General features: G+C 42.1%; 1 protein-coding gene across 1 annotated transcript in view; it reads right to left on the bottom strand.

The window, feature by feature from the left end:
* Positions 1 to 12,075, bottom strand: part of LOC105385218 (titin) — a 36,536-nt gene that overhangs the window by 5,485 nt on the left and 18,976 nt on the right. The window contains exons 15-21 of the mRNA XM_048624461.1: positions 11,586 to 11,701; positions 11,129 to 11,237; positions 10,650 to 10,872; positions 10,027 to 10,267; positions 9,733 to 9,808; positions 8,856 to 8,968; positions 1,694 to 2,106 (exon numbers count right to left, since the gene is read on the bottom strand). Coding sequence (XP_048480418.1) covers positions 1,694 to 2,106; positions 8,856 to 8,968; positions 9,733 to 9,808; positions 10,027 to 10,267; positions 10,650 to 10,872; positions 11,129 to 11,237; positions 11,586 to 11,701 — 1,291 coding nt within the window. The remainder of the gene's footprint in view (positions 1 to 1,693; positions 2,107 to 8,855; positions 8,969 to 9,732; positions 9,809 to 10,026; positions 10,268 to 10,649; positions 10,873 to 11,128; positions 11,238 to 11,585; positions 11,702 to 12,075) is intronic.

Below are 12,075 nucleotides of genomic sequence, written 5' to 3'. Positions count from 1 at the left end.
GCTTTTGGGTAAGCCGATAGATGGCGTGAAAACGCAGTGTACCAACTGTCAAAAATTACATAGAGAGCAAAGAGTACTAAACTCAGAATAAGAACTCACTAGTTGTGATTAAATGTCGGGTGGTAGCGCGAGCCATCCTTCCGAGGCTCAGACTGCATGTGGCTTGGGATAGTGCTAAGTATTCTGTGAATAGTTCTACCCGCGCCGTCACGTAGTGTTCTTTTCTCTATGCGCGCCGTTTGAACGGGTGCTGCCTGCGTGCGAGAACTGATTTTCTATTTTTATTTATTGTATGATCCTAAATAAGATCCCAAAGAAATACTTACAAGACAAGATGAGAATGTGTGCCGTCGCAACTTGTAAAAATAAAGGACATCATAAATTTCCAAATGATGAAAGCCAGGCGCAACAATGGATTAAGGCGACTCGGATAAATGTGCGAAAAATTGATTGGAAACTGCGAAAACATTCATGGTTGTGTTCGGAAGCCTCACAGAATAACATATTGTGATCTGAGTGTGTTCTGAGGGTTTGAAAGTTGGCACAACCCCAGACAACGCCATCTATTTCTCCAAAAAGGAACTTTTTTTTTTTTTTAACAAACGCCTCATTGAAAGTTTTCATTTTCTCTATTATTTTCTGGCTCCTGCTGTACTACCCACCCAGTATCAATCTATCATTCATAGAAAAAAAATGATTGAATTTTACAATTCGGTTTTGATTTTATAATTTTATTGTTAACTAGTTTAATAAAACTTATTTGATTGTTCGGAATAATTATTTCTATTTTCATAGTTACTTTTTCAAGAAACGAAAATAAAAAAAAATCGTAATATCAAATACTTATACAGTGTGTTGTTTTTCGTACCCGACAAACTTTAAGGGTTTCTACGAGTAATATCATCGAGAAAAAACCCCCATATGTGGGGGTCTAAGTAACTTAAATTAGATTTTCTTCTTCGTTTAGAAAATCATCTCGAGATTTAAACGCCTTACGGACATGAAATAAAATGCTATTATCCGCAAAAAGTCATCTCTATTCATTTAAAATATTCAAAACTGCTTAAAAGTTACATAAAAAAAGTTCAAAGCAACTTTAAAATGGCCGCCATTTCTAGAATATTGAGATTTGACCCCACATATGAGGGTTTTTTCTCGATGAAATTACTCGTAGAATCCACCCTTAAAGTTTGTCGGGTCCGAAAAACAACACACTGTATAAGTCACTGTACCTATCACTGGTTAGGCATCATCATCATTCATCATCACTGAACAAATCTTAACGAGTAACGGGAGAACAGTTGGGAATTTTCTAGTTTATGTTCCCATCCAGTTACAGCGGCTGGTTTGGAATTCAGAAATAAATCATTCCCAACGAGTAACACTCCCATCGAGTAACACTGTGACTAGATGGCACACTTTTCATGAAGAATTCCCAACTGTATACAGTGTGACAGGTTTGATGTGTGACTCGATGGGAACAAAGGCAAGAGACGATATGTAGCCGGTAAGGGCTGAATGATTTGTTGTGCTTCTCCGGATAGCAGTTCGGGCAGATATAAGTAGGTATGTAGTTATTTTTGCGGAGAAGGACCGTATATACTCCTTTTAAATTTGTTGCAGATCTCATTTTTCCTGAAACTGACAGGGAGCTTTTAGAATTCAATAGTAAAAACAAGTGAAACAAACATACCTGTAACCTAGGCGCTCCGGCGAACCTCTGATCGGGCGGGTAATGTTCACCCGGGTGCCGCGGCATGCCCGGCTGGGGGTGGTACATATTGGGCATCCGCTGCATATCCGGACCGCCTGGGCCGCCCGGCCGCGCCCCGGGTATACCCGGGAACCCGGCTATTGGAACCGCCATCGGGTAACCATCCGGCTTTTCTTTCTTCATTCTCTTATTCTCCTGCATAGCGAGGCGGGCTACTCGTTTCTCTTCGCGCTCTTTAGCCTTTTGCTCTTTGAGTTTTTCTTTTTCTTCCTTCTTTTGCTGTCGCTCCATTCGCCGCGCTTCCTTCTCGGCTTGTTTTGCTTCTCGCTCTTGCCGTTTCTTCTCCCGCTCTACTTGGTGTGGTGTTAGCGCTTCCGGGGTTTGGCTCAGATCTGGGTAACAAGATAATATTTTTATGGAAGATAGATGAGAAGGTTCCTAAGATGTCTTATTGAAACACATGAAAAGCTCCTATAAAGTACAAGATTGATTAGTGCAAGTGACAAATAGAGGTTCATTGCCGGATATGTTTGATAAGCTGCGAGTGTTACGAAACAAACCCGTCAATATATATTTACGTGACATGAACTAAGCATTAGCAGGCCTGTGTCACTCCGCGCATGGGCGGCGCAGGCGCCAGCCTGGCGCCTGCCCCATCGATGGGGCAAATCTAGTCGGCTGCCGCAAGCGGAAGACGATACACGCGTGCGCTATTTGTTCCTATTTTGTACTAGTTTATAAATGTCGTATTTAGGTATTTATTAAAAATTATGAATAGAAAAATGGACATAAAAAGAAAAAAAGCAGCAAAAAAATACTGTGCCGTATTTAATTGCTTAAATACGGATCGTGATCCAAATTTAATTTTTTTTAGATTACCAAAAGATGCTGACAGGTAAAACTAATCTAAGGGCGTCTTGCACAACAAAGTTAAATAAAATTAAATAGTTTGTCTCTTGCTCTGACAGTATAATGTCAGAGCAAGAGGTCATAGATTTAATTTTATTTAACTTTGTTGTGCAAGACGTCCTAAGCAGTGGCGGCTGGTGCCTCAGATACCCGGTGGTGCACTTTATGGGTTTAGTAATTTTTTGGAGAAAAATAGATTAACTATTACAATTAGAAGTAAAAAAATTATAAGTAAGTATATTTTACCTTATTTATTGACGCGAAATAGCTTCTCCGCCGAAACGAAAACAACACACGGAAAGCAAAATAAAGCATTTAGTCTCTCACATCCACATAACCATTTCTTTTTATTGAACATTTCACTTTTGAAAATTCAGGTAGGTACTTATAAGTTTCATTTTTTGTTTTGCACTAAAGGCCGAAGCGGCCCAGCAGATTTAATGTCCAGTCTATTTTGCAATGTCCTATTGCTTTTTATGTGCTCAGTCTCCCCTCTCCTCCGGCAGAGGGTGCAAATCAACAATAGTGCTCCGCGCATTTTAATTCTTTAATAGTGTAAAATGGCCTCAAAAGCCCTCGAAAGTTTGGTAAAAGTGCTACAAAAGTCCATTGAGACACTGTGTACAAGAGTTAGTGCCCTGGAATCAATAGTTATTGCTCAAAACGGCCTGATATCTAAGCTAAAAATCGCTAACGACCCGCAACCACCGACGGTTATCCCCAAGCCCGCCCCGCCCACAAGCGCACCCACTCCGCCGCTGCAGCGCCCGGTCCGCCAAGCGCGTTTAAAGGCGAAGGAAATATCGAGCGCTAGATGTGATAACAAAATCACGAAGACGGTAGCCCGCGCGTCGCTTGCGCCAACTGCCGCTGCCCCCGTCAATACTCCGAAGATCTCCGATGAGCGCCGAGCGACTGTCGTCAGTGAGTCATCTGAGTTAACGAGCACGCCTAAAGCTGTGGCCACGAACTCAACTGATACAAACGCTAACGTAACTCAGGAAACCTTACCTGCGACTACTGAGGAGGGCTGGACAATAGTTCAACGAAAAAAGGTTCCTACTCGACAACGGAATTCCAATATACGCATTGGAGCCGGAAGCTTCGACGATGAACTACAATCGGTTGAGCGACTGAAGTACATACAGGCTTGGTCATTCAAACCGAATACGACGACGCACAACGTGTTAAACTTTCTCAACAGAATTGTAACATCCGATCGCTATGAAGTAGAAAAACGGAAGCTGAAGACGAATAAACATGCTGCATTCGTTATAGGCATACCAGAAAGTTTGCTACCACAGATCGATTCGCCTTCTTTGTGGCCCCCGCACGTTAAATATTGCGACTGGTTTCCCGCCAAGCCCCGCTACCAAGAGCGGGGACAGAGCGCCTCGCGCTGTGACGTCACCGGTACCCCCTCCGCCGCAGCCCCGACCCGTCCCGCTGTTGCCGTCGAGGCTCCCCCGGCCGCGACTCCTCATTGACATTGACGGCACCGCCACTGATATTGGAAGTGTTACTAAGAAGGTGACTAACACAAGACTGAGTAACATATCGATAATCCACCAAAATATCAATAGACTGGAGAATAAATGTTTTCAACTTGAATGTGAACTTCAGTTGTCCCATAAAGACTTGGATGTCCTCTGTATAACAGAACACTTCCTCCGATCCAATGAGCTGACCAGTGTCCGGATAGGCAACTACAGGTTGGCGGCGAGCTACGCGCGTGCGTCCCGCGAGGGAGGCGGCGCCTGCATCTACGTGAGGCCCGACCTGCTCACCATCGAGCGCGGGGAGTTCGCCGCGCTGTCCGTGGAGATGCACGTCGAGGTATGCGCTGTCGAGTGCGTTGGTCTAGACTTGATTGTTGTCTGTATTTATAGACCCCCTCAAGGAGAAAATAGAGGTGACATTGACATTTTTCTTTCTACTATGAACGCTTTATTTGATTTAAACGCATCGAATACCTACAAATTAATTATAGTTGGTGATATGAACATTGACCTTCTAGTGAAAACATTAATGTCTAAAAGATTAAATTCTACATTGAAACAACACGGTTTTAAAACGTTAGTGGATTTCCCAACTAGAGTGACCTCATCCAGTAGAACTTGTCTTGACCATGCCTACACTAATATACCTAATGTTGATATCTTACAAATAGCGCCTGTGGAAATGTGTTTGTCGGATCACACTGGTGTTATTATTGTAGCACAAATAAAAAGTCAACATGCTAATTCTAATGATGTAACCCATAAACGACTGTTTTCACAACTCCAAATTGATAATTTTTATGAGGCCCTATGTTTGTATAATTGGGATATGGTTCTCCAAAAGTGGCCAAGTCCTTGTGATCAACTTACCGCAATTTTCAACGTAATTAAGAACTTCTATGAGGTATTCTTTCCAATTAGGAAATATCCTGTAAAAAAAAACCTTTTCTCCTGGGCTAATCCAAAAGTTCAAGAGTTGCGTTGTGAAGTGCGTAAGCTGAAATACTCCGTAGCCAATCATAATAATAAACTTGACAATTGCCTATCAACCAGTAGCTTATTGCAGCTCGAGATAGAATATTCTCTGGAATTACGTAACTCACGTCGCGAATACATTAACAAACAGATCAGTAACCCTAAATCTGACATGCGTCGTACTGTGTGGAGAGTGATCGAGGCTGAAACCGGTCGAAGCGAGGCGCGGCGCGGAGGGGCCCTCGACCTGCTGGTGAGCAAGTCTGCCGGCAGCAGTCAGGAGCAGCGCGCGGGCGCCGCCGCCGCCGCCCTCAATCGCTTCTATGTGGAGGCCAACAACGACCCTCGCTCGCGACCCGACCTTGTTGTCGCTATGCAGTTCCTCGATAAATATTTAGATGGCAGGCCAAAACCAACGTTTCAGTTTGTGCCAATAACATTATCAGAGTTAATAACTGTGATCAAAAATATTAAACGTAAGAACTCGACGGATATAAATGACATGCCAACGCACGTATATGATTATGTACCACCAATACTAATCTCGTTGTTATGTATGTTGTTTAACAAGTGCGTTGAGTTTGGTGTTTATCCACAGTCTCTCAAACAGATTAAAGTCCAGCCGGTGTACAAGGGCAAAGGGGAGATGGATGTAGAAAAGAGCTATAGACCTATAGCTCAAATTCCAATATTTTCTAAGGCATTCGAACGCATAATTAGCAATAGACTCGATGAACACTTTACCAAAAATAAACTGTTAAACACTCGGCAATACGCATACCAAGCTAACAAGTCTACAGTAGACGCCGCTCGCGACGTCGTGGCGCGGGTGATGGGCCGGCTCGAGGACGGGCGACAGGTCGCGGCCATGTTCTGCGACCTGTCGCGCGCCTTCGATCTTGTTAATCACTCTCTCATACTGAAAAAGTTGAGTAAGTACGGTGTCGAGGGTGATTTCCATAAAACTATATGTAGTTTCCTGTCACAGCGTCATCAATGCACATGCGTTCGTGGTGCTAAATCGGAACTCGAGCATGTTGGTAATTGTTCTGTCCCTCAAGGGTCAATAATGGGCAATAGTCTCTTTCTCATTCTAATGAATGATATATCCACTGCGTCTGATGAAGCTGAATACGTTCTGTTCGCAGATGACACATGTGTAATAGTAGCTGCCGATGACTTCGACCAGCTAAAATCTAAACTCAGGCGTGTCACTGGCTGTCTAGCTCATTGGTTTTCCGCCAACGGAATGCTACTGAATGTTGAAAAAACAAAGGTTATGCACTTCCAACTACGAAAAACTAGGGGACACGAGCTGAACGTAGTTTGTGACGGGGTGGCGGTGCCGCAGGTGGACCAGGTCCGCTACCTGGGCTTCACCATCGACGCCGGCCTCACGTGGGCGCCGCACATCGACATCACCTGCACTAGGCTCTCATCTGCGTGCTTTGCTCTGTCTAGGTTGGCCCCATCTCTAACAACTGATAATTTAAAAAAAGCCTACTACGGTTACTTTCACTCCATACTTATTTACGGACTAGACTTGTGGGGAGACGCAGCAGACTGCGAATGCGCACTAAGGATGCAGAAACGTGCCATAAGAATAATTGCCGGTGTACCCTGCGACTTTTCAGCGAAGGAGCTTTTCAAGAAATACAACATCTTAACGCTTCCCTCGCTGTACATATTAGAAATCGCTAAGTACGCGTGGCGTAATCTGCCACAATTTAGCAAAAAAAAAGACACGCACAATATTAACACCCGGCGTCGCGATCAACTTTGTATACCTGCTAGGAGGTTCACCAAAGCTGACAAGTGTCTCCTTACTCTTGTTCCCAAGGTGTACAACTCTCTCCCTGACGAAATAAAAAGTGTGCCTAGTGAGTCCATATTCATTTCTAAGTTAAAAAAGCTACTGGTTGGTATGGCATGCTATACAACTAACGAATACTTTCAGACTGTGAAAGCCATTCCTTGATTTGATATATTTTCGTACAAATATTGTACCTATATTTATTTATTATATTTATTATTATTATGGCGATAAATTGTATTAATTGTAATTAACTTGACATCTATCAATAATACTGTATTAATTTAATTTATTTGACATTGATAGTATGAATTTATTAATTTGACATTGAAATATAATGTGAATGATGCTTTTTTTACTGTGACATTTTTTGTAATACGTACTCATATAAGTACCATATATTTTTCCTTTGACTTATAAATTATTGATTTATGAATAAATGAGTATTTCAGTATTTCAGTATGAAGTCAATATTGTATTTTGCACTCATTTTCACTCACACACACATATACACAATCACGAAATCTTTACTACTTTCTTAGTTAATAAGTAATTAGCAAATTAATTACGTATTCGCGCGCGAAAGGTGAAACTGACAATGACATGACAAGTTGACAAGTGCATCGTTCGTAGGTCACGCCACCGGTCAAGGCCGCCGCCCGCGCCTCCCGCCCGAGTCCCGTGGCGTCATTCGTATTATTTCGGCAATTTCCGGTCGCGTGCGGCGCACGAATTTATCCTAGAACTGCATACAGTTTGTACTGAGCATCTTCCGTCTCACGCGCCGGGCCATTTCCATCCTGTTTCATACTACATGTAGGAGCTCGCCCCGTGCGACAATCCGAGCGCACGGGGCCGTTTTTGTTCAAGCAAAAATAAGATCTAATTCTTTCGCAGTAGAAATCAAAATAGGCCAGCTCGATTTAATTTAACTCGTAACGATAATCAGATTTATGTAATTTCAGTTTAGGGTAGGTATTGCGGTTGTTATATTGGTATTTTTTGTGAAGTTTTTTGTACACGTACCTAGTATGGTATAGTAAGAATGAAGGTTTAGAAGGTTTTTAAATGGTAGTGCGTTGCACGGGCGCACTTGAGGTGCAGCCGCCACTGGTCCTAAGTATTTTATTGATTTCTTCTACGTTCCTTATTTGAAATGAAATTAATCCGAACTACAAACCCTTTTTTTTCTCCACGTTGAACAAAGTCTATTCCAATTTTGTTTTCGTTAAAGTATTAAATTTACAGACACAACTACCTTCAAAATGCATTAATGAATCGATTATAAAATGTGCGCTGAGTGGGATTAGTGCTTAACGAAACTAACACGTTCTGTATCATAATATAAATTATATCCATAATATAAATTATAACAAAAAAAAACATGTTTTCACAAAATTAAATGTTTTAGGTATTCATACATATTTTATGTACTTCAAAATATCTTAACTATGAAATTGTTATTGTTTTTACTGGTTATTTCCAATAGAAAAAAAGTTAGGAATAGCTTTGTATTCTAAATTCAAATTAATTTTGTTTTAAAACATGACATTCTTTTTACAAAGTCAGTCCGTTGCTTAGTAAACGTTGTAGTCTGTGGTGCTGAGGCAACCCTAAGGTGGCTTCTTTTTCAATGCGTATAACCACGTATAACTTATTATGCACCGTAGTCCAGTGAAATAAGGCGCATATTCCCTCAAAAATTAATTGGTAGGTAAGTAAATAAAAACGTGTGCGGCCGGAACGCGATCTAAATTAGATCTTATTGCTTATGGGATGGAGTCATATTTCTTTGCAGGCCATTGCGAAGATGGGCTTCTGTACCTGGTACTAGTTATTATTCTGTGGCATTAGCTACTGTGTAATAAACCTGTGTAAACGCCACCACAAATTTCATAGATTCAACGAGTAACATTTCATCAGAAGATCCAAGTATCTCTCTTACCTTTAATTTTAACTCCTACAAGTTTAGAGAGCGGGTCGTCGGTGCCCTCCCCCGGGGGGCGGCCGCTGCTGGAGCCCCCGCCGCGCCCCGCGCCGCGGCTGCCTCGGGGACCCCTGTGCGAAATACAATGTATATTTTATTGAAACAAAAAAATACAAAATAAATTCATAAAAAAAACACGCACTCACGCCTTGTACTAATGTACTCCCTTGCGGGGTAGGCAGAGGTGCATTGCTGCACCCACTTTTCGCCAGAGTGTTATGTTAGTCCCAATGTAGTGAATATACATTCCATATAGGTACAGTTTATATGCTATATTTGCCCAAGAACCGATGGCCGGTGGGTTAAATGACTGATGGGGTAGATATATAGCCGGTAGGGGCTGTATGAAGTGATGTTGATGATTTGGCGGGCCTATTGCCATTTTACGGGCACATCAGAACAAATATCTGTGTTTAAACAAATATCTGCCCCAGCCGGGAATCGAACCCGGGACCATCGGCTCAGTAGTAAGGGTCACTAACCACTACGCCATTCGGTCATCTTCTTCGTAAATTCATTAAACTTGAAAATAAAAACAGCACAAGAAGGCATTTGATCCTCATTGCTTATAGCAATATGCCAGATAACCTTGGATGATGATGATAATTTAAATAAATGGATCTAATACTTGGGGGCTGCGCCTCTGTAGAATGATGAGCCGAACCAATGTTATACTAAGATAAATAACACAGTGAGTTTGTGTTGTGTGATATCTCCCACCCGTCAAATGTGGAAATTGTAGCAATAACCCTCCTGTCTTGGAGCAGTCCTGCCCTGCTGTGGTCCATTTACGGGCTGTGCGTTTACTTAAAATTGTAATAATTGACGAACATACCTGCTTCCTCTGCCGCCGCGACTGCCGCGCCCTCTGGCGGGGCGGGGGGTCTGGTTGGCGGCCTGGTTTTGGGCATCTGGACATAAGAATAAAACAATCATTAAAACTACGAAGTTAGTTACTCATACACCATCTGATAATAGTAATAATGGATGTTTTCCTACATGGCAAGACCCACGGCCACTGGAAAGAAATCTTATGCGTCACGCCACCTCAGCTCACACTTTCCCCCCCTGCTCAGGTTTGTTATCGACGCGACGTCGATAAACATATAAAAACATAAGTTATACTCACTCAAATGCGCTTCCAGCTCCTCAGTCTTGGCTTTAGTGACATCCTCTGGCAGTTTCTCCAGCGGCACGACAGCAGTCTTGTTCACCAGATCACTCATAGCCTTCTGTTTCTCCTCATCCGCTTCCTCTTGAAGCTTCTTCCTCTTTCTCTCTGCGTCGGAGTCCGAGTCCACGTCCGAGTCTGTTACTTTGAACTCGTCCGAGCTGTCCGGCATGTGCTTGCCGCTCGATTTGTGCATTTCCTGGGTTTGGGAGGGTCGATTATTATAAAAAGTGAAGTAGATTTGGGCGAAGGTGTGCATGGCAAGCCTACATTTACAAGATTTTCATACAATATCAACTAGCAGAAGAAATAGACTTCTGAATTTTTATTGCCAGTTTTTACTTCGCTTCATGATTAAGTCATGGTGATTTTTAGGAAGCGTGCCTAGTTACCTACGTAATTTTATCTATTATTAAAAACTTCTGTATAAACATTGCACTAGACGGCACCATCTATCCATATTACCATTTGAAATGGCTTATTTTTCTAGTTTCATAACTTTTATATGTTGGTAAGTAGTCACATTTTTGTCTCATGCATGACTAACTTTTCACAAAACACAACTAAACCCAAAAACTCACATCCTCCGACTCGGTATTCGGCGTCTCCGTGTAGTTCATCCTGCGCTGCCTGGTCCTGTGCTTAGGGCTCCAGTCGTTGACGTCTTCGGGCCCGCTGAGCCCGCCGTAGGTGACTCGCGCACGAATCACGTTGCCTTCAGCGTCGTATTGAGTGAGGCCGCGACGCTTCTTCGGCTTTTTGGTCGAGGATTTGTCGCGGTCGCGCTTCTTTTTCGGTTTTGATCTGGTGTGTTGGTAATTATTAGTAAGTACGGTTATATTTGTTTTTATGTACAGTTCTGGTGTTTCTAGGTTGACGGATGGCACTGGATTAGAGCATATAAAGTCCTGAAAAGCTAGCGTATTTATAAGATGGCCTATAACCAGCAGTACGCGATAGAAGGGTGTTAATGATGATGAATATTATAAAATTGTAATCTAGAAAACTAAAATTTTATCAAGCATTCAGACATAATTAAGGTTTAATGGAAAGTACTCACTTGTTTTTCTTTGACCAATCCTTAGCATCGCTGGACTCGCTTGATGATGAATTGAAGACTCCTTTCTTCTTCTTAACCTCAGGCGAAGATTCCCGGTTCTTGGCTCGTTCTGGAGTAAAGTAAAACAAATGTGAGGTGACTATTATTGAAAGCTGCGGCTGTATGAATATAGTGTATGATTACAGTTACAAAGGGAAAGTGAAAAGATTAAAAAAATGCATTTTGTTCAATTTATACAGAATGTTGCAAAAGTGGTACCTATATTATTAATATGGTGACTTCACGGGGTCATTCTGATCAACTTTTACTCTACGAATTTCTAAAATTCCCAAAAAAATAGCTTTTCCATAGAAACTTTGTTGGTCAAATAACTTTATAATATGCGACATCTGTGCTGAGGAGAAAATGATCAACAGTTTGTTGAACCTGCTACACAATAATTCATAGTGTTCCTTACCCTTCTTGCTGTCTGGTCTGCAAGCCCTCCGTATCGGCAGCGAGTCGGAGGATCGCGAGTCGCCCGAGCTGCCGCGGTCGCCTTCCGACGATATGGACTCGGATGTCGACTCCATACTGTGGAGGGGAAATGTAAGTGTTAGTGTTTGATGCCTACGTAACTCATACATATGCTCACGACTGTAATCCCCGAATGGGTAGTCAGAGGTGACTAGCAAGCGAGTCATCTGCTTTTTGCTGTATATTTGTACTTACATGTTACTCCGTAACTCATTGATTCTAATACATAAGTTGTTCATTTTTTTACTCTGGAAAGTGGAACAAGATATGCAATTTTTCTCATTTCTGCGATAGAAATGTTGCCGAGTGGCCAATCACGAACAAGAAAACATATCGTGGGATGCCCTCTGACTTTGTGCAAATGTGTACCGACAAAGATAAGTAGCCGATAGGGGTTGAATGAAGAAGGCTAATGATAAAAATATTATCTG

Source organism: Plutella xylostella, chromosome 12 (genome assembly GCF_932276165.1).
Source record: "Plutella xylostella chromosome 12, ilPluXylo3.1, whole genome shotgun sequence".
Taxonomy (NCBI): domain Eukaryota; kingdom Metazoa; phylum Arthropoda; class Insecta; order Lepidoptera; family Plutellidae; genus Plutella; species Plutella xylostella.
The sequence above is the reverse complement of the archived record's forward strand: the minus strand, read 5'-3'. Positions and strand labels throughout refer to the sequence as shown.